Source organism: Varanus komodoensis, unplaced genomic scaffold (genome assembly GCF_004798865.1).
Source record: "Varanus komodoensis strain SLA01 unplaced genomic scaffold, ASM479886v1 scaffold20_3, whole genome shotgun sequence".
Taxonomy (NCBI): domain Eukaryota; kingdom Metazoa; phylum Chordata; class Lepidosauria; order Squamata; family Varanidae; genus Varanus; species Varanus komodoensis.
The window spans coordinates 870059-891963 of record NW_025335588.1 but is presented as its reverse complement, the minus strand read 5'-3'; the positions used below and the strand labels follow the sequence as shown (position 1 = coordinate 891963).

Here is a 21905-nt window from a genome sequence, read left to right as displayed (position 1 = left end):
GCCCGCGGCCCCCAGCAGGCCCCGCGCGCCGCGGCGGCGGCGCCCCGGGCCACTCACTATTCCTTGACGAGCACCATGGCGAGGGGAAGGCGGCGGCGGCGAAGCGGGCCGGCTCCCCCGCGGCGGGCGGGCGGGCGGGCTTCCTGCGGTCCGTCCCGGGGCCCCTCCGTGCCCGGCAGCGGCAGCTTCACTCTGGGTTCCGCGGGGGAGGGGACGGACAAGAGGGAGGACCGAGCACCGTTCCCCGGCAACAGCCCTGCGTCACCGCGCCCGCGCCGACGACGCGGTGGCGTCACGCGGCTGCGGGAGGGAAAGAGGGCGGGCCGGCCCGCTCGCACGGAAAGGGGCGGGGCCCTGTGGCGCGTCATGCGGCCGAAGGGCGGGGCCACTGTGGTTGCGCGCGCATCTTTCTTCCCTGTCTCGCCGCGTGGCGGCGCCGCGCGCGCGCGCAATGCGGGATTTCCAAGGAGTACTGGAGAAGAGCGCAGGACGAGGAGGGGGCTCCTGAGCATGTGCAGAGCTCTCGCCGCTTCACAGCGGACCGGCTTGCAGGCCGGGCTGAGGCGAGTGTTTTGCTTGCAAGGCCAGCAGCTCGAGCAGCAGCCGAGGGCCATGAAGGCCTGGGCCACACGGGGCATTTCGGTTCCGGGATCAGCTGCCAGGCTAGCTGTGACTCCCCGCTGGTTGCTTTATCCCTGCTGCTTTCTGACCAAGCAGCATCGCTTAGACAAGGCCTCAGCATCCCGGGTTCCTCTCCTACGGGCTCCCCAGAGCCCTGCCGACGCATTTCCCATCCTAGCCCCACACCCTGCGCTCTCTGGGTAGTGGGGGCTGGCCCGGGGCACCCAGTGCGCATCACAGCAAGGTGGGGGCCAGGCCGGCGTGCCCCCTGCTCTGGCCATTTCAGGCCCTCTGGGCGCCCTCCAGATGCTTGCCCTTGGCTTCCGCCAGCCCCGTCAGGCCTCGTCCACAGCGCCCGGAGCGCCCAGGCCGAGGACGGGCGGCACACATGGCAGGCGGGAGGGGTGTCCCTGGCCTGCCAGTGGGGCTGCCTCAGCCATCAACATGCTGTTCCCATCCGTCATCTTGCGCCATGCCCTGCGTCAAGATCCCAGTCGGATCGTGCCGTCCCGCTGAGAAGGAACTATGCCGACACCGCTGGCATTCGCTGACTCAGCCTTGGAGGAGGCCCCAGCCGGCTCTCTTGCATCACCTGGCTCTCACGGGGACGTCAGGCCTGCGGGGGAACGGGTGGCTTGGGCACCCGCGCCGTTCCCGACTGCAGGGACTTGGACACCCCCTTGAGGCCAGGTGCAGGGCTAAGCAGTGGGGCAAGGCAGGGAGGGCCGTCTTCGGGCAATCCTGGGACTGCTGCAGCATCCGGGGCCGAACTCGCCCCAAGACAAGCCCACCTGGCGGCCGAGGCCCAGAGACCCAGGAGGGTGCAGCTCCGGCCTGCCTCCATCGCCGCTCTGGCTGCCTGTTTCCCACCAGGCCAGAGGGTGGTTTTACGATTGATGCCTCTCAACAGCTTGGGACCGGGACGTTCAGGGGCACCCCTTCTCCCTCACCAGGCTGCCCAGTCGACCAGGCTGGTCTTTGGGACCACCTGAAGTAGAGCAGGGGCTCCCCTCTGGGGAATCTCCTGCCATGGAAGTTATGCAGGCTCCCTCCAGTGTAGCTTTGGGGTTGGGGTTTTTTTTTTTCAGCATCTGCTAAAACATTTGTATTTAAACAAGCATTTCCTGAAGGATCATCACGCTTTATTGGTGTAACTTGAGTCTTAATATTTGTATTCTTTAGTTTTTTTCCTTTTAATCTTCACCGCCCAAGAGGCTTTTTAAATAGAGTGAATTAGAAGTTTGTGAAAATATTCTGTTAAAACCTTGCTTTCAAAAAACAGTCTACCACCCGTTATCACCACTGGGGGCCTTTAATGCACAGGTCCCTTTGCAACCGGTGCTGAGCTTTGCTAAGCAGCCGCTCCGTGGGCTCCGCAGGGGAGGGCCCATGTCCCTCGGTCGCAATACCCAGCGCAAAAGCTGCTCATTTCAGGGCGCCACCCAAGTCGGCCTTCAGCCTCACGCAGACCCTGCCCGACTGTGTGAGGAGGAGGAAGGAACAGGCAATGGCAGCGTTTTAAAAATCCATTTATTCAATGTGTGAGAGCGCGCAGGGGGCTCAGTGCTGGCACAGACCCGCGAGGAGCAGGCAGGCCCTGGCCCAGGGGACCGAGGGCACACCTGCTTCACCGAGTTCCTGGCAGTGGGGCGCTAGGGGGCCAGGCAGGATGGGGGCCTCAGAGCCACGAAATCACTACGGCAAGGGCCGCTCCTGTCCCGCAGCTTCCCTTAGCGGGAGTTTCTCAAAGAGCAGTGGTCAGGGCGTGAGGAGCATCACAAGAACAGACCCGAGAGGAGCACAAGGGCCGTGGCGGCAGCTGTGAGGAAGCAGCCCTGGAAGCATGGCGGGGGCGCCCGATCCGGGCCCGGGCCACCTGTTCTCCCTCCTGTGTGGAGGCTGCGGCGGGGCAGGAGGGGACAGAAAGGCCCACACGGCCCCGGGCTGACACATGCTTTGGAGGCCAGGGCAGGCCGCCCCTCCCGAAAGGCCTCGCATGGTCCAGCACCTGCCTCCCAGGACAAGCAGCAGCCCAGGTCTCGCTCCGTGGTCGGCGTGCTCGGGCCAGCAGCCACCCCACGCTGAACGCGGCCTCATCCTGGGGACGCTCGGCCTGGCAAGCCCCCATCACGTGGGTGGGAGCAGAAGCACAGCCCGTGGGGTGGGGCAGGGAGCCGGGTTCCAGGCCAGCTGGACCTCTGGCCCTGCCTCTTCCACCCGCACCCACACTCTCCAGCAACATCGAAACGAAGGACACGCCGGCCCTCCGTGCCTGCGAGGACGCTGGCCTTCAGGAGTAAGCAGTGCCACGGCCCCGCCTGTGGCACGGCCGAAGGGCAGGGCCGAGCGGGGAGCCCCCCTGCGCAGCACAGAGGGGCCCGTACATTCACTTCCGGTCACAGTGCATTTCTGGCCGCGGGGGCCACCTCCTCCGCTGGACCGCCGGCATCCACGTGGCGGGTGGCTCCCACAAGGCAGCTGCCTCGGGACCCCAGGGGGAGCCGGGGCGCGGGGCCAGCCAGGAGGAGATCTGTGTCCCGCACAGATCCGGGCCGAGCTGTCATGGCGGGGGAAGCAGTCCTCCCACAATTCAAGGCAACCGAGGAAGAAACATTGGCAGTCCGGGTCCGATCCATTCCATGGGGAAGCGGGGCCCCCGAGCGAGGCCGCGCCCCCGAGGCGAGCAGCAGTGAAGGGGGTGCCATGGCCGCTGGAGACTGGAATGGAAGGGAGCTTGGAAGGGAGCGGAGTGAGGCCCTGCCGCCGGCTGGAATGGCGAGCGCCTTCCGGCCCGGCGGCGGCTGCCCCCACACGAGCCACCGCCCCGGCCGAGGGCCCGAAGCAGCACCAGTGGGAGCGATGCCGCCCGGGGGAGTCTCCGCGCAGGGCCTAGACGAAGGCCTCCTGGGTTGGCGTGCCGTTGATTTTGAGGAACAGCTTCGCATCCTCGCTCTTCTGCTGCTTCTCCCGCTCCAGCCGCCGTCTGTAGCAGACCAGGTAGACGGGCAGGCAGAACCCCAGCATGCTCAGCCCCAGCAGCCCCACGTTCACCTGCAGGACGGAGGCCGAGCGAGGCACAGGATGAGCGGGGAAGGGCCCCTGGAGGCCTGGCACCCCCACCCCGGGCTGCCCCCCTTCCCAGGCTGCCAGCACTCCGGGGAGCTCCCAAGGCGTCCAAAGGGAGGAGGCGCCGTGGACCCCCCAGCAGCTGCCGCCCAGCGGGGGCATCGCTTACCCAAAGTGGGTCTCCTTCCAGGGGCCCCATCATGGCGAGGAACAGGGGCTGCTGCAGAAGCGCAAAGAGGGCGCTGACGAGAGACTGCAGGCCCGTCAGGCTGCCGAACTGCGTGGAGGGGTACCTGTGAAAGGGGGGGGGGGTTATATGCATGGCCCCCAGTCCGGGGCTCCTTCCAGCAAGCCCTCCCTCCTCCTCACAACCTGAGACCCTCCTCCCATCCCCAGTGTTGCCATGGACCAACTTGAGGTGAGGAAAAAGCCCCCTGCTGAAGTAGGGGCTGGAGGGGAGCGTTCACCCCCCTCCCCAAAAGGAGAGAGGGAGGAACCAGAGAAAGAGGCAGGAGGGAGGAGGGCCAGGGAGAGGGGCAAGCAAGCAAGAGGGTGGCCAGCTGGCCAGAAAAAGGGGTGGTGCAGGGCTGAGCAGCCTGGGGCATTTGTTCAAAAAGCAAGATATGGCCATGTGCCCTCGAATGCTGGGGACCCCTGCCCTGAGCCCACAAGTGTGTTGGCAGAACCTGGCCAGATCAGACGGGGGAGGGGGGGAAGGGAGCACCTAGGAGACACCAGAGCCAGGAAGCCCCTCTCTGGGGGAGGCCGGGGGGGGGGGAGACACTGCTGGAGCAGGTGGGTCCCTGCCAGCCGGTCCTGCCCCCCTCTCCGCTGGGCGAGTCCTTGGCGGACGCCCACTGCAGCCTGGCGTTTGGATGGAGCAAAGCTAGAGGGAGCCTGCACCACTCCTGAAGCAAAGAGGAGCCACAGGGGCGTGAGCTGGCACAAGGCCAAATGTAGGCCTGCGACCCTCAGCTGGGAAGGAGACCGAGAGAACGGGCTGGCCGCTTGCAAGCAAGCAGGCGGGCAGGCAGGCAGGGCCCAGGCCGGTCTCGGGCGCGAGGAAGGCAGCCTGGGAACCAGGGCAGCCGCCTCCAGCGCTTCCGCCTCCTCCTGCTTTGAGCAACACGCCAAATGAGAAGCCAAAGACCTGCAGCTGGATTGGCCCCCCTGCCGATCTAGGACTCCGCCACACGCACCCAGCAACCGGGGCAGCCAGCTGCAGCAGCCGGAACTGGGAGCGTGCCCCGCAAGTCGGCCAACAAGGGTGCTGCCGAAAATCGGACTGGGGCCCTGGAGCAGGCAGGCGAACACCCGAGGAAACGGCACGGGGGAGCTGGCGAGCAGCACCTCGTGGGCCCGCCCGGCAGGAGCTCCCAGCACAGGGCTGTGGCTGCTATTGGGAAACTGCCTGGTTCCAGCAAGGGACGCTGCCAAGGGTGTCACCAGGGCAGCGTCAGATAGAGAGAGATCACAGAGCGAGGACTCCGCTGCCCACACTCCCCTTGCGCAATGCCCAGCAGAGCAGCCGAACTGCGGGAGACACAACCACCCATCTGGGGAACCATGACCCGGAATGGAAGCGAAGCAGGAAGCAGGCCCCGGGCGCCCTGGAACAGAACGGGGTCGGGCCAGCAAGGCTAGCCGGGGGCTCGGGAGCCGCCTCGGGGGCTCGCCCGAGGAGGGTGCTTACACGGCTGCGTAGAGGCCGCCCATGGCCGAGTGGATAAAGCCTCGCACGATCGTGTGCAGGATGAAGGAGAGGATCTGGAAAGCGAAGGAAGACACGCGGCCTGAGGAGCCGGCCTGGGCGGTGTACCTGGGGAAGGGCCAGGCCTCGATCCCCCAGCCTTTCCCACTGCTGGGGCACCCCGGCACCCGAGGAGGCCTGCCACCCACAGGCACCGCAGGAGCCCCCTGCATGGCCAGCCGCTGCCTTCCTCCATCTGCTGGCCAACCAGGCAGGCGAGTGGGTAGCCGAGGGGCCACCTTCTCAAAGCAGGTGACGGCACTGGGACCACCGGCAAGGGCCAGCCAGTGGGAGATGGAGGGCAGCCCAAGGAGGCCCACGAACCTTCCCCGTCCAGCCCCTGCAAGGACCTTTCGGCCCCGGGCAACGCTCTCCTGAAGCACTCACTTGCAGAGGCAGGTTGGGAATCAGGCAGGTGACCCCGAAGCCCACTAACAGCAGGTTGGTGAAAACAAAGGCCCTGGTGGCGTTCAGAATCTTCTGAATCTGCCGGTCACGGGGCTTTTTCTTGCCGCTCCTGGAGAGAGAGGAGCAGGCATCGTGTCAGGCTTGCGGCAGCCCTGTGGCTACCACAAGGGGAGGATGGACCCGCTGCCCACAGCCCAAGCTCCCCCCTGCTGCCCAAGGAGCACGGGGGTTCTGCCCTGAAGCTCAGCCGCTTGGCCCGGGAGGAGGCCAGCCCTGGCAATCCATCCCTCTAGCCGACGCACAAGCTCCGTGGGGAAGCCTTCGACTGCCAGTGCCAAGAAGTTTCAGAAGCCTTTTGCCCAGGGGGCAACCTCCGCCCTCCGCCCACAGGTTCCTCTCCTTTCTGGGTCAGTGGAGAATCGGGGAGCCGGCATGAGCCAAGAGCCTGCCCCAGTGACCCAGTTACTCCCAACCTCCCGTTCTGGTCCGACAGGCCCTCGTGATCCCTCGGGAACCATCTGCCCCAGCAGCAAGTCTGCAGCTCAGCCCACGCTGACCCACAGAAGGGCGGGCAGGGGCTGGGGGCCACGCTCTCCTTGCTTGGCCAGAAACGGGCCACCGTGGGAACGGCCAGCCGGCCTGCCAGACAGATACACAGGACGTCCTCGGCACCCACAAGCTGCAGGGGGGAGCCCGGGGGAGCCACCTACGGGCAGGCCTCGCCCTGGTCCACATCTTCGGGGCTGTCGCACTCCTTCAGCTTCCAGTCCATGATGTACCCAATCACGGGGGCCGTCACCAGGCAAAGCAGCTGCAGGACTCCAAAGATGGAGGAGTAAAGACTCACTGGAAAGCAAGCGCAAGGACCTGCTCAGAGAAGGCCCGGCTGGCCGGCTCCGTCCTCAGGAAGCCCAGCCAACCCCGCCGGTTCAAGCCAGACAGGCCCTTGGGGCAGCGGCGCCCGGCCTCCTCCTTCCAAAGGGCCTGGGGAAAGGCAGAGCTGCTGCGGGGGAGCCGATGCATCGAGGGCCACCCGGCCAGGCCACCCCACAGCGGCCGCCAGCACATGGGAGCGGAGCCTGGGCTCTGGGCCGTGGCAGGGCAGAGACGCGCCCGCAAGGAGGGGCTGCGTGGACAAGCAGGCCAAGAAGAGAAAGCACAGGAGAAAGAGGCAGAGCCCAGAGGCCCCCGCTCTGCAGACCAAGGAAGGCGAGTGGGTGAGTGGCCAGGCAGGCAGGGGCACTCCTCGGCCGGGGGTGAAGGGGGGCGGGCAGCACCTGCCCTCCCTCCGTGGCCCGGGGGCTCCTGCCTGGCCACCTCCTGCATTGCCTGCCGCGGCTGCACCGCCCAGCCGGTCTGAGTCCAGATTTAACAAGCCCAAACTGGATCTCGCTGTGCAAGACACACACGGTTCCGTCCCGCGGTGTGGAAGACAAACAAGCAGCTCATGTTAAGCTTCCCCTTTCCTGGCTGGCTCCCTTCCAGGAACTATAAATACAATCCTTGACTCAGAGGCCCCAAAGCGCGGCAGCCGTGACATCAGTGTTGTTCTCCTTCTGCTAGGGGCTGAGGGCTGCAGAGTCCCGTGACCAGCAGCCCCCCCGCCCCCCCGCAAGCCTGTTTCCCCAGAGACAGACGGGAGGCGGCGTTGGGACATTCTGTGAGGAACTAAACCCCGTGAACCCGAGGCCGTGACACAGAGAAACACGGCAGAGAAATACTGCTGAAATTAGCACCGCTGTCGGTGGGTGGCTGAACCCTGGAAAGGTCACGGGTCTTCCGTCTGCCGGAGCTGCAGGCTGGCAGCATCCCGGTAGCCGGAGGGGCCGGGCAGGACCACCCAGGGCCGCGGCCCCTTCCACTCCTCCAGCCCCAGCTGAGGGATGGCATGACTCCCCAGGCCGAAGCTGGAGAGCCGTTTCAGGTCACTCATCTCGGGCAAGTGCCGCAAGACAGTGTTAAACGGGGGCAGCTCTGCGGCGGAGGGCCCGCTTCGCACGCGGAAAGCAGCAGGCGCAGCCCCCGCGGGGCCTGTCTGTGGCCACGTCCTGCACCGCCAGCTGTGCCGAGCGGGACGCTCAAGAGCCGGGATGGGCCGCCAGCAGGGCCCCAGGGCCTTCCCGTGCTTAAAGGCCCTCCAGGGGTGGAGAGAGGCACCGGCCTGCGCTGGGTGGCCCTGCAGGCCGACCGAGCGAAGGCCACAGAACTCCTGGAGACGGCGCCAGAGACACACTGGGGGTAGTTAAGGAAGCGAAGAGTCTAGTCCTCATGAGTCGCACTGCAGGCCACGCGCTTGCCAAACTCTGCCTGGGCACGGCGGGAGATGCAGCCAAGAAACAGACCTGTCTCCAGATCGCCGTCCACCAGGAACTCCAGGATGCTGTTCATGGCGCCCATGAAGAAGATGAGTCGCAGCTGCGTGACGCACATGGTGATCAGGCTCAGCAGCAAGATGGGGCTGACGACGCTCTGCAGGAAGGACGGGGACGCTGCAACGGGAGGCGGCCATCAGCCCCGGTGCCGGAGACCTGAGCAGCCCCTCGGCCCCTCTGGCCTGCGGGCGGAGGCCACGGAAGGGGCTCCCGTGGGCCCCACTCGCCGGAAACTCGAAGGCCACCAGTGCTCCCAGGACGGATTCCCTGTGGCCACGGGGCGCTTCGCGCCTGCTCCCGACATGCCAGCCTGCCACAGGGAGGGAGGCAAGGCTAAAGGCAAGAGGCCGCCTGGGAGTGCGTGCCTGAGAGTCGACTCGGGCAAAACACTCCCAGCTCGCCACCTGTCCCCCTGGAGGCCCCCGAACCTGCTCGGAAGGCACGAAAGAGCAGCCTGCCCGGGCGAGAGCAAGCCCCCCAGTCTGGCCACTGGTCTGCAGGGTGGCTGGCGAGGGAGAATGACGGGGAGAAGCGATGCTCGTGGCCGCGGTGGGGGGAGGGCCGCGGGGCTGCTGGGACCCGCCGGGGGCCCACCTGCACTGTCCGGCTGGCACTTGACCTCCAGGTCCACGGTGGAGAGGCACAGCTTGTGGCCCTCCTGCAGGGCCGCCGCCTCCTTGCTCTTCATGGAGCTGCCCACGCTCAAGCGGCGGCCGACGGTGGTCACCTGCTTGTAGAACTGTTTGCCGGTGATCTTGTGGTCGAACCCCAGCCAGCTGAACTTGATTTTCACCCTGTTGCAGAGACAGGGAGGCGTTGGGCGGCCGAACCAACGCCCCGAAAGGCCTTGTGCGCAGGCAGCCCTGCCAGGGCCCTCCGAACAGGCCTCCCCCCTTGGGAACGGCCCCTCCACTCGCCCCCCGGCACCCACGTGTAGTCCATGTCCTCTGGGCCCGGAAATGGTTCGAGGGGCCAGTTGAAAAAGCAGTTGAGGAAGACCAGCCCTGCACAGCACGCCCAAACGACCAGGATGAGGATGAACGAGACGCCGAAGTCATAGATCACCTGGAAAGCAGGAGGAGGGGGAGGAGAACAGCCGTCACCCGCCGGCCCCTCCAGAGGCCTCAGCCAGGGCGAACGGGCCCAAGCTGGGTTCCCTGCCTGGGGGTGCGGGGAGCTGCAGTCGCTTTGTGGCAGAAGTGCCCCGGGCTGGTCCTGGCACCTCCAGCTGAGGCAGGAAGGGCCCCTCTCAGCCAGAGGCCCGGCAGGAGTGGAGGCGAGGCCTGGTGGTCCACACTCCAGAATACAGTTCCGGCCGGGAGCGTTTGCCGCCGGGAGGGCTGAGCTGGCAGGCAGTGGGGCAGCAGCACAGAAGTCACCCGGGCTCTCCTGCCAGTTAGCAGCCTGAAGTGCCCCCGACACTGGAAGAGCCACGCACTGCACATCGCGGGCAGCGAGTCGCTCAGGCTGCCATGGCCGGAGGCTCCGATGGGAGGGAGTAGCCCAGTCCATGAGAGGGACTCCACCTGTGGCTCTCGGCCTGGCTAGAGGTGGCCAGGTGCTAGGGCAGAAATGAGGGCCGGCAGCTGCCCTCGGGCCTTGCTGTGGGATTCTCCCAGACATCCAGCTCTGAGCCCAACAGACCCCCTTTCATCCAATCCTGCAAGATCGTTCGCATTCCCCGGAGCGGGGCGTGTGACCTCGCAAGGAACACATCCATCAGTTCCAGGAGAGCTCCTTCCACCACGATGCCCAAGTGCAGCTGCTGGCACGGCGCTCGTCCGCCGCAGATCAAAACACTGGCACCTGCCGCCAACCCTCACCCAGTCCCTGCTGCCTCAGGCTGGCCCGGGCCCACCCAAGTCCTGTACGGAGACGGGGCCAGCGCCAGCGCCCTCTCTGGCTATAAATACGCAGCTAGAAGCTGGCATGGGTAGGGTGGGGGAGGAGACGAAGCCGCGTTCCCTGCGCAGCTCTCTGCCCAAGATTTTGCCTTATTTAATGAATTTATTTATTTGCCATTCCAGCCCGCTTCCCTCTCCATGGAGCCTGCAGAATGATGACGAGCCACTGGGCTGCATCAGGTCATGCGTTCCCTATTGTGTCAGCTGGGACAAGTACAGAGCGAAAATGTTTTGCTGTTTCTATTACTCCAGCTGCAACTCTGTGCTCACTTCTGCACACTCACACACTTCTTGGCTAAGTTGGGCAGCTGATACGGCAGCTGAGGCTCTCTCACTCCCCTGCAGACGCGGAAGGAGAGATTAACCTGTGGGGATGAAGGGGCCGGGTGCTGGACATGGCCAGGCTGGAGTTCAGCGCTTCCCTGAGGGTTTGGCCACAGCCGCCCCTCCAGGGACCTGCCTGCTCTCGGCAGGTGGCAGGAGCTACGGGGCGACGTGTGTTGTGGGGTCATCCCATCTTCAGGCCGTAACCAGACACTCCCTGGCAGTCGCTCCCGGCTCTTGGCAGAGAAGAGCAGCAACAGCACCTGCCTACCTTGATCCCAGGGAAGGTCACCGCCGAGGAGGCGTACGAGCCGATCATGAGGGCAATGAAGGTGGAGCGAAGGTCGCCAAACATGTTGGGCAGCTGGAAGGAAGGAAGGAAGGAAGGAAGGGAGAAGCGAGGTTGGTGGAGGCGGGCAGGAAAGGAGTTGGCTTACCCGGGGGAAAGCGGCCAGCGGCCAGGGTTGGGCTCCAGGTGTGAGAGCACCTCGGGAGCCTTCGGCCAAAGCCGTTTTCGGAAGTGATCGTGGCTCGTGCTGCAGCCACGTCCACAGCACTTGGGGGCCAGGTGCCCGCTTGGCTGGAGGTGACCCCAGGAGGCGAACAAAGGGGCTCCAGCGTGGAGAGGGGTCCTCTCCGGAACAACTTCTCGGCTCTCGGAGGCCAAGAAGCCTTTCCAGAGAGCTCAACAGCACTGGGAGAAGCCGAGGGCTAAGTGAGCGCAGCACGATGGGCCAACCCGCAGGGCGGATGTGGGGAGAGACGAAGCCGCCCTGCCCTGCCCTGCCCTGCCCTCTCCCAAAAGGAGCTTCCACCATGTCTGTTTTTTGGATACGCCAATATTGCACAGGGCATATCCTGCAAGGGCCGGGGCGTCGGGGCTTCCGACGCCCAGAACGTTCCACTTGGAAAGCACCAGCGACCGCCTTCTGCCGGAGCAAAAGCAGGAGCAACGGAGGCAGAGCTGTTGCAAAAGCGGCCCAGCCCTCTCCAGCAGCCGGAACCTTGAATGCTGCCAGGGAAGAGGGGATGGGAGTGGGCCGGCAGGCGAGGGAGAAAACCTCTGGGGCTCTGCAGCACAGGAAGCTCCCCGCCTCCTCCGGGCTGCCTCGACCTCGGGAAGGGGGCCTCTGAGCGGCAGAGCGCTCCTGCCCCCCTGCATCCCGGCACACATACCCGGAGGGGTCCCGCTGCCCTTTCCAGGAATTCTGGAGCCGGGCCCTTGCTTCAGCTGTTGTTTACAGCACCCAGCCACGCTCGCGGCGAGGATCCCTGGCAGGAGGGAGCGCATGGCGGGGGGCGCAGCTCAGCCCCCTCTCCCCCACTCGCTCTCTGCAGCATGGGAGACGCAGTGCAGCGACCGAGTCCTCGGATAACCCCACCGCAGAGGAAGCAACCGGCTCTTGGGCTGTGGGGAGAGTGGGAGTGTGGCCCGCACAGAAGTTGCTCATCCTGAGCAAGAAGCAGCGGCACTCCTGGATCGGGGCCTGCAGAACACGGGGGGCCCACCTCAGCCCCAAAGGGCCTTTCCCTCCAGAGCCGGCGGCTGCCATGTGCCAGGTGGGCGGGGGGGGGCAGGTGGAGGGAAGGGGCCTCAGGCGTGCGGCCCTTACCTGCTCGCACCAGCAGCCCACTTGCTCTGGGGGGGACTGCCCCTCCCCAGAGTGCACTTCCACTGCCAGCGCAGTCAATCCACACGAGGTGGGATGAGCATTTGCAAGGGGGGGCTTCAAAGGGGGCCATGAGAAGGTCCATCAGCCCCCCCCCCCACCTGCAGCTTCAGCACAGCCCTGCAGCCGGCTTCCCCCCAGCAGTGCCCCCCGGCCTGCTCAGAGCACGGCGGAACGGGGCCACACCTCCCGGCTGTGCCCACCTGCGACCAGGGACAGATCCGTCTCGCGTCCTCCGGCCAGGCCTGCTGCCGTGGGGCACAGACGCCGCCTGGCCGGGGTGGCCTCCGCCTGCTGGGAGCGCAGCCGCTGCTCAGCGACAGGCCTGGCCACAGTGTGCCGAGAAGCACCCGGGCGGCCGCAGCGGAAGCTGAGTGGGGATGGCCGGCTTGGCCCTCTGGAATGGCCGCACCGCACTGCCACGAGGCATCCCTTCCCCGGGGCCAAACCCCTGCCTCTGGGCTTCTGGGGGGGCCCTGGGTAGGCAGCGGCTAGCCGCGCAGAATGGCCTTGCAGCTGACGCGTCTGCAAGCTCCCTCTGATGCCTGGGGGAAAAATGAGCCTTTCCGGCCACTCCTGTTTGCAGGGATGCCCTGGACACGCAGCATTTTGACAGCATACAAGGAACACTGGGGTGGAGGGCAGAGGAAAGGAAGGTGCACTGGTGCTTGTCGACATGCAACATGGGGGGGGGGCAGGGGAAGCCCATGGCGGCTTCCGCTGCCACCAAATGGACTCCTGTTGCCCAGCACCGCTTCCTGGCGTGGCCCTGGAGAGGCCAGAGGTCTCAGAGTGGGTCTGCAGGAAGAGCGGGGGGGGCAGAGCAGAGACCCCCGAAGGGGCACCCCTTGCCCCAGGCCCGACCCGGCACTTACTGTGAGTGATGTGAAGGTCATGCACATGCCCCCAAAGCCGTTCAGGGCCAGCGAGATGAAGATCAGGACCGACAGCGCTGGGGAGGGAGAAGAGACACCCGCCGTGGGCAAGGTCCCAGCTCCCCAGGTGGGGCTTCCGCCAGCACCTCGGTATGGAGGCGTGGGGGACCGACCCTGCCCACCCCTATGCAACTCTCCTCCTCCGCCGCCGTGGGATGGCTCCCCTCTTGTGGCCCCCCTCAAAGGGCTGCGCTTGGCTGCACAACAGCCCTGCAAGGCGGGCCAAGGCCGGTTATGCCCCTTGCGCAGAAAGCAAGACCGCTGGCGGAGCGGCCTGGGTGGGGGGCAGGATCAGAAGGGCTGCTATGCTGGACAGCCGGCAGGCCCCAGCCTCCCCCTCCGCCGGGCCCTCTCCCCACAACCGGGCCTGAACCCCAAGCCCGCACTTACAGTCCGGGTTGCTGGCCCCGTAGGCGATCATCACGCAGGACATGGCGAAGCAGGTGCTGTGGCGGAAGGAGAAGCCGTCAGGCGCTCAGGCGAGGCAGCGGGGCCCCTCGGAGCGCTCCCCCGGGTGGAGGGCCACATACCCCAGGCCAGCAGGTGGGGAGACGCCCCCGGGGGATTGCCTCTGCCTGAGTCACCTGGCAACCAAGACTGCGGCTAGGAGAACCGAGCGACCTGAAGCTTCTGCCCTGCCACTCCCTCTCCTCTCCTCTGGCTCGGGCCAGAACAGCATCGCCCAGGACCGCTTGCCTTTTCATACTCCATAAGGACTAGGAGCTTGCCAGTTCTGACTAGCTAAAAGTGAGGTGCTTTGGGTGCTGAAGGATGTGCCTACTTCTCGAAAGAGAACCTTCTCGAGGCCATCCTCTGCCTCTCCCTTCTCTGACTCCACCACAAGATTCCTGATGCCTCCACGCCTCCCGCATCCTCTGCTAAACACTGCTGCCCAACTGGGTCACTTGACCAGGAAGTCACTCCCAGGAAGCAGAAAGGAGGGCAGGAGGTTTCAAGACGTTAAGCTGTCCATGTGGCGCTCGGGTCGAGCTTGACACACAGAAACCAGGAGGCAGAGGTACTCCTTCACTGCTGCATGGCCACGGAGAGCGCAGGAGCAGTCCGAGCTATTCTCGCTGGTCAGGTGGCACTCCCAAAAGCCCTGCTTGCTGTTCCGAGCCCCACTTTCCTTCCTGAGCCCCCCAACACGGAGGGGCCATTTGGGTGTGCCAGATCCACACAGGCAGGTGGGCACAAGCAGCACGGATCTCGCCCCCCCGAGCGACGATGGGGCAAATGAGGCCGTCAGCGGCAGGCAGCCCCCAGAGTGCGGGACTGGGGGGGCACACTCTCCCGGGGACGCCCCCGCCGGGCAAGGGTCACCTTGGCGCATCCAGCGCCGTGCTTCCTTCGGAGCCGGGGGGAGCCAGCCCCGCAGACTCACCTGCCCAGCAGCCGCAGCTTGCGCGGGCCGTACTTGTCCATGACGATGCCCAGCGGGAGGGTGATGGCGCTCAGCAGGAAGGAGCCCACCGTGAAGGCCAAGTTCAGCATCTCGTCCTGCTCCTTGCAGATCAGCCAGTTGTTCATGCGCACCACGGGCTCCGTGGTCGGGGCCGTGCTCTGGTTCCCTGAGGCAGCCTCGGAGCCGGTGACGTTCTCTAGGGAAGGCGAGGCCATGCTGAGCGGCGAGCCCCCAGCCCCTTTCTGGAGAGGCGGGGGGCACCCCAGTGGGCAGGGCTCCAATTACAAAAATGCGCCTCTCTTGCAGCCGCCGCCGCCCGAGACTCAGTCCTGGGAAAAGCGTTTCAGCTTCCACAGGGTGCAGAGGCGGAGGGGAGAGCCCGGGCGAACGCCCAGAAGCAAGACTTGCTCCGGGAATTCTCTGACAGATTGCCCTGTACCAATATTAACCAAGCTGGGAGAAACTGTCCCAGGCGAGCAGAAAAGACACACCGGGCCTTGGGAGTTTGGGACGGGTGTCAGGGAGCAGCGTGCGGCAGACGGATGGAGGGGAAAGGTTGGCAGGCGACGCAAGCCAGCAGACAAAACAGCCCCCCTGCAGCCCCCCGGCCAAGGGTCCAGGCGCACGTGCGCAGATAACCCCCTGCGTGCCGGCGAGCGCGTGGCAGTCCGTGTCCTTGGCTCTCCGCACTGGGCAACCTGCCGGCTCACTGAGAGCGGCCGAAACTGGACTAGAAGACCAGCTGCGGGCGCTTCACCAAAACAGCTCGTGTTTGCAGTGGAAACACAGGTGCCGGGGCAGCGAGCACTGCTGCCCTTGAGAAGCCGGGCTTGGGCATCTCCGGGCTTGGGAGGCGTCAGCGGCTCAGCCAAGGGCCTGGACTCCCGCAAGCTCAGGAAGAGAAGCCTGAGAAGCGCTCGCTCCAGGGACGGGGACCGCCGGTCACGGGATCCACACATCAGTCGTCCACCCCCAGCCGCCTTCGGCTCCACCCCGCGAGGGAAAGACAGCCAGCGTCAGCACCGCAGCCCTGAACCACCCTGATAAAAGCCGCAGAAGCAGATAAGGACAGCCAAGTCAGCAGCTGGCAGAGGCGGAAGATGCTGCCTCCACAGGTTGTGGGGCAATTAATAACAGCAGCCGTCAGCTCAGGGCTGCAGCAAAGCCACGGGAGCAGCAGCAGAGCAGCCCCGGGGGGACTGCACGGTTGGCCAGCTGCCCACGGGGAGCCCAAAGGCCCTGCCAGCCCCACGGAGGGTCCTGGGGGTGGGGGAGAGCCAGCTCCCTCCTTCTGCCAGGAAGCTCCCTTCGTGGGGGCAAAGTTCTCTCCTGCACAGAGCCGAGCTCTGGAACTTTGCTCTGGAGCAACAGCCCCAGGCCGAGCAAGCGGCAGGCCAGCGTGGGGGCCCCACACCCCACAGCAGAAAAGCAAAAAGAGCTCCGCTTCTTTTCCCACAAGGGAAGCCGCTGCACGGTCCCTGGAACCGCAGCCAAGGCAACTGAGGCCAGGAAACACTTTGCCCCAAGCAGGGAGGAGCAGCCGCCGCAGGCCCCGGGCAACGGCCTGTTGCTTGCAGGATCCATGGGCCTCTCCGGGCCCTGGAGGGCTTGAGGAGGGCTGCTCCGCTAAACAAGGAGAACAGGAGGCTAGTGGAGGGGCTGGGGGGAAAGGATCCAGTGACACCCCAGCACCAGCCCACTGGGATGGGGATCTGGCCCTCCCCACTGAAAGAAGCAGGAGGCCCTTAAGGAGCAGCTGCCAAGAAGCAGACATTCAACCGGTGTAGTTTATCAATTTCTGTTAGAACTCCAGGACAGTCCTGAAGCTGTACCAAGCCGGAGGTCTCCAAGGGCTGACTTCGCGGCTCGGTGGGGTCTCGTGGTCCTCAGCCATGCCCCAGAGCCACAGGGCCTGGACACAGTCAAAGCGGGGGGGGGGGGGAAGGAGGGGAGCCCCCTGAACTGGGAGAAGAACATCAGTGCCGGTCCTCCGGGGGGCCGTTCCCCCGAGGGGATCTAGCTCAAGGCCATGCAGACGGGGCCGCTCTCCCTGCTCACGAAGGCCACCCCACAGAAGGGCATGCAGAGTGTGGGGTGGGGAGGCCATGCGGTCCGAGGCAGGAGCCTGCGAGTCCCGTGGGTGGGGAGCTTTTGCTGACGTTGGCAGAACAGCCTCCTGTGCCTTCTTTTGCCTCCGAGGAAAGGGACAGGCCGGCACCGAGAGTGCGAGATCAGCACGTACCCAAGTGCAGGGCGGAACAGTCCAAAGGCCCCCTGCCCCCTGCCCCACGGGTCCAAAGGGCAGCCCGGCCCACGTGCCTCCGCGGGCCTTGCCGGGAGCAGCATCCCGGGCCAATTTCGCAGATAAGTCAGTGCCTGATAGCCCTCAAAGGAATCAGTGCTCAATCAGTGCAGCAACAGGTTCAGGAATGCCTGAGCAAACTCTCCACCGCGCCAAGCCCCGCCAATTGCGCTACCTTATCGAGCGCCACTCATCCCGGCTCCTATCTGGGCCCATTTCAGACCAAGAGGGGTGTCGCGAAGGGACAGCTCAGCCTCTCCCCTGCCAGCCTGGAGCAGCAGGCTGGGCCTCGGCTGTCCCCCTTTCAAGACACGGGCACCTCTCACCCCCAGTAGCATCACCCCGGAGCAGGATGCCCGGGGCCCTCATGCCCGCAATCACAACCCGGCAGGCGGATGCATCGCAGACCCAGGAGCTGTGGCGTCACACCGCAGGCAATGCCCACGGAACTGATTACTTCCGAAGTGGGGCGCAGGAGCAGGAAGTCCATTTTCAGGGCTGTGACATGTGCCTCTGGGCATGCATAGAGGACATTTTGACTACATCCCTGTGATCTGCGGGAAGGCCTCGCTCCAAACTAAGGTGGGTCTTCCCAGAAATGACATGCTCGCCCTGCCCTGCCCTGCCAGTGCCGAGCACCACCAGCCATGCCCGGAATGCCCCCCCACCGTCCTGCCTAGCAGCAGGACCTGCCTCCGGCCTGGGGGGCACGCCCCAGCTGGGTTCCCACTGGCACACTAGCTTCCAGGCTGGCATTCACATGATTGTTCCAGTTCAGCTCGGCTTTGGAAGCTGCTCAAACCGGCCGGGACGTTCCCAGCCGGAGGGATGAAAGCCCATTGTGACAGCGGGGTCAGCATCACCCCCGCCAGCCCCATGGCTCACCTGGCAGGGAACACAAGTAGGAGTAGAAGCCCTCGGACTTGAGCATGATGAGCAGAGAGCCCCAGCCGAGGAGGACAGCAGAGAAGAAGAGGTTTTCCACCACGGCCGTGCAAGCCATCCACCATCGCCGCCGGTGAGCTGTTGCCAGGGTGGGAGCCATGGTGCCGAGGGAGGAGAGCGAGAGGCCGGGAGTCCTTCAAACTGCAGGCAGGGGAGAGAACGAAGTGTGGTGAGGCCTCTGGCTCCCCCACGTCCAGCTAAGAGCAAGCGTTGCCCCGAGGGAGGTACCCGGAGAGTCGGCAGCGACGGGCGATTCAGTTCACAAAAGCACCTTGTGGTCTCACAACATGCAGTGCAAGGAGAGGCCTCCCAGCAGGCGCCTGGGCAAACAGGCAAGGCACAAGCCCTGCTCTGCAAAGAAGAGGCTCAGCGCAGGCCGGCTCAGCCACGCTTTCTCCAGAGCCAGTGCAAGCAAGCAGCAGCCTGGGAGGGCTGGCAGGCACAGGTTCCTCTTCCTCCGCTAAGGTTCCTGTTTGGACCCTGCCAGAGAAGAGCCAACTAAGGAGACAGACTCCACCTTCCTAGCCTGTTAGGGGGGCAGAATCCTCCTGTTCTTAGACCAGACACGCCAACACTAACGCGACAATGTCTTGTACTTGGACGTATTCTTCACCCGCATTTTGTTGTTCTGCGAGTCTTTCCCTCAGCCACGCACACCCTGCCTCATGAGCCACTCTTGGAAACATCTCTCAGAAGTAGCATATACGGAACTGGAATAATCCTCTGTGCCTGAATGGCCCATTTGACCCTGGAGGAGCTCGCTGTGTGGGGAAAATGGGGTTAAAATGTGCTTGGACCGCTCAGCACGGTGCTGGCACACAACCTCGTGTCAGGAGTGCGACCTGTGACCCGGCCATCCTGCGCCCAGCTGAAGGCCCCCGTCACAGCACCATGCATGGCCGGAGTTGTGCTCCAGGCAAAATTCTCACCCAGAACCAGCTACCAGCTGCTGCTAAGCCAGGGAGGGACGGCTCGGGTTCCCTCCTCCTCTCCTCTGAAGAATCAGAGGCCAAATGCAGGCCGCCTTTCTTCCTTTCCCACAAGAATCGGCTGGAACAAACAACGTGCCCCAAGCGGAAACACAAAACCACAAATCAGAGTTGAAAGAGAAATTGAGTCATCCCGATTCAAGGAGTAACCACCCCCCAAAGAATCAGCAATACCTCCCCCAAAAATGGACGGCAGTAGTTGCAGATTTACAGCTAATTGACGAGTTACAAATTAACAGGTCTCCCAAGGAGTTGACTGAAGAGACCCGCAGCAGTGGATGTGGCCCGTCATTCACTCCTGCCAACCAGAGGACTGGAAGGCAACCAGGACCAGGAAATTACAGCTCCTTCCACCTGACATGCCCCTCCAGGTAAGAGAGTGGAAGGGCTCCCCCAGGGTAGCACAGACAGACACCCAGAAGGGAGGTCTTGCGTGTCAGCAGGCAGGAAGGCAAGAGCCGTCAGATTGGGATGCGCAATACCCACTTCTAAAACGCTCTTCTCAGGGTCATGGAATCAAACAGTGGCTCCTCTCACTGATTAATAAACAATAGGGGAGAGCGCTCTGCCAGTTGATTATAAGGTTATTATTCAGCGTGCTGATTGAGCTATCTTTCAATGCTGATTGAGCTATCTTTCAACACTTAGCCTGGAAACTAGTCACCAATTTCAGTGTTGCAGGAAAGAGGGGAAGGGTGAGCAGGAAAGTGGGGGAGCAGTCACAGCAGGCGAAGCGAGCGCTGCCCCTTCCAGGGGAGGGTTCCGCCATGTTCATAAATACCCCGGCCTGGGCCAGGAGTGGGATGCCCACGTTCACTTGACACCACCCAATTAGTAAGAGTTGGGGTGCTACACCCAGAGGGATACCTCTGGGCTCAGACGCATCTCCCCAGAGGATGGCCATCAAAATAGGCAGAGCGGCTCAGCATGAGCAACTGTTACACGCTGGGGCGAGAGTCCCCATAAACGGGGGGGGGGGGGGTGAGTGACTGGGCACAAAAGGGCGAGCAGCTCTGGGCAAGGGTGGCATCGCTACCCAGCACCCGCGCCTCCCGCGCTCAACTAACGGCACAGGAGAGGACCCAGGCCGGAGGGGGGGACGCAGCACGCCCGCCATGCCCGTGCACGCGGGGGGATCCCGCGCAGCCACGCCGCGGGGAGATGCTGGCGGCTGCACGCAGCCGTCGGGAAGGGGAAGGGGAAGCGAAACTGGGAGCGCCGGCATCGCAGGGCCCTCCCTCGGCTGCCGCGATCAGCGGCGCGCTTCCCCCGCGGGCGCGCATCGGCAGGACGCGGGCGGCGCCGAGGCAGGAGCGCGCAGGGAGCGCAGCGCGCCGGGCAGGGCGACGGGCCCCCCCACCCCGCGGGGGCCCGCGCGCGCAGAGGAGAGCCCCTCGGGCCCCGGAGCCTCGCAGCCCGAAGGCCGCGCGGGACGGCTGGGGCTGCCGCCCGCCCCGAGGGGCCCAGAGGCAGCGAAGGGGGCGGGCGCATCGCGGGGGACCCGGCCGGGTGCGCGCGCCCCGTCCCTCCGCGCCGAGCCAGCGCTGCGGGCCCCGGGGAGGGAGAGCCGCGGGCCCTTCCGGGCTCCCGCGCGGGAGGACGGGGGCAGAGCCGGGGCCAGGAGGCTCGGGGGCCGCCAGGCCGCCCGCGCGAAGAAGCGCCACCTCACCTGCCGCGCTCCCTCCGGGCGGCGACTGCGCGGCGCTCGCGTCTCGTCTGGGCCGACCTGCCGCGGCCGCGCGCTTTTATGGAGCCGGCTCTGAGTGCGGAGCGGCGAGGGGCGCTGATTGGCTCCCCGCCTGTTTCCAGCCTCGCCGCCGCCAATCAGGGCGCGCCCGGCCCGAGGCCCGAACCGCCCCGCTTTCGCCTCCGAGGGGGCGTCTCTGAGCATGCACAGAGTGTCTGCTCCGCGCAGAAGCGCGATGGGGGCCTTGGCCGCCGGAGCGGGGAGGGGCAGAGCGGCCGCCGCCGCCTGGGGCGGGTCTCGCGCGCGGCAGCCCCGCCGGCCGTGGCCGCGCCTGCTTCGGGCCGCCCCAGCGCGCCGCGCCGCAGACCTCGGAGGGCCGCGCCCCGCCAGCTGCACCGGCGCCCACTCCGCTCTCCGCCGGGCGCGGCTGGCAGAGAGGAAGGGGCCCGGCCTTGGCGCCCCCGCCCGCGGCTTCCCTTCTGCGCGCCTCCCGCCCCACGGCCTGCGGCTGCTCCAGTCCGCGGCGGCGAGGGATGCCGCGACCGCGGCCCGAGGACCAGGCGCTCTCCGGCCGCTCAGGTGCGCAGGCTCGGGTGGCCGCCCGGATCGCCAGCGGAGGGGCGATTAAGGGCAGGCCCCGAGCACGGAGGGCTGCGAGGAAGGGGCTCCTTGAGGGAGGCAGGGAGGCAGGCGGGCGCCCCCCCCCCTTGCCGCAGCGCGGGCTTCGCGCCGGTCCCGTGCATCCTCGGCTGCCCCCCCCCCCGCGAGGGGGCGCTGAGCCCCTAATTTGGGTCTCAGCCACCCGGAGCGCTGCGGCCGGGAGCGCCCCTCCCCGGGCCACCGGGGCGGCTGCGGGACTTTGTCCGGGGGAGCCCGACAGGGAACCTTGCCCGGGCCCGCTTGTCGACCTCCAGCGGCTGCCGCCCGGCTTCCAAAGGCAGAGTCCTTTCATGCGCCCAGCTGCGCCCCCTCGTGGAAAGGCGCCCCGGCCACCGGCCTGGGAGGGGAGGCTCACCTGGACGGCTGTAACGCGGCCCGGTGCCCGACCGGGAGCGCACACCTGGGGCCGGGGCCTTGCACGCCAGTCCTCCGCCTGGGGCACCTGCTCTTGGACCGTATCCAAGCAGATCGGAAGTGCCAGTTCCATGTTTGCGACCCCCCCCCGGCCCCCACCTCGACCAGCTCACCTCTTGAGCCCTGCACTTCATCGTCCAGGTAGGCGGTGCCTGGAGAAAGGGGCCCATCGTCCTCAGGTGCCGCCCTGGCTCTACCCTTCGCACCGGGGAGGAGCCGTTTATTCCCTCGGGGCATTCCGAGCAGCTAGTTTTATAGTTTCGTGCTGCCACGCTTTACTGCCATGCGTTAAATGTTTGATTCCTTGCAAGCTGCCCCAGGGGCTCCGGCTGCAAGAGGCAAGGGCTTTTCTCCGTGCAATCGCCTTCCCATCCTATCCTGCAAAGCCCCTTAAGCTGTCCTTCTCTTCCTTAAGCTGTCCAGTTTAGCTGCGCCAGCAGAACTGCGCAGAAC

At 65.6% G+C, this 21905-nt stretch overlaps 1 protein-coding gene across 2 annotated transcripts; it reads right to left on the bottom strand.

The window, feature by feature from the left end:
* Window positions 1–2134: 2134 nt before the first annotated feature.
* SLC43A2 (solute carrier family 43 member 2) lies at window positions 2135–21828 on the bottom strand. Of its 2 annotated transcripts, none has more exons than XM_044430612.1 (14): window positions 21566–21828; window positions 17643–17843; window positions 14435–14651; window positions 13441–13496; window positions 12991–13067; window positions 10717–10809; window positions 9149–9282; window positions 8812–9011; window positions 8188–8334; window positions 6556–6691; window positions 5825–5954; window positions 5381–5454; window positions 3857–3980; window positions 2135–3672 (listed from the first exon to the last, which is right to left on the bottom strand). In XM_044430612.1, exons 2-14 carry the CDS (start codon window positions 17800–17802, stop codon window positions 3511–3513), a joined length of 1710 nt encoding a protein of 569 aa, XP_044286547.1. In that variant the 5' UTR covers window positions 17803–17843; window positions 21566–21828; the 3' UTR covers window positions 2135–3510. The 2 variants fall into 2 exon arrangements, with proteins under 2 accessions (XP_044286547.1, XP_044286548.1); XM_044430613.1 differs by lacking the exon at window positions 21566–21828 and adding an exon at window positions 20361–20414.
* Window positions 21829–21905: the final 77 nt, after the last annotated feature.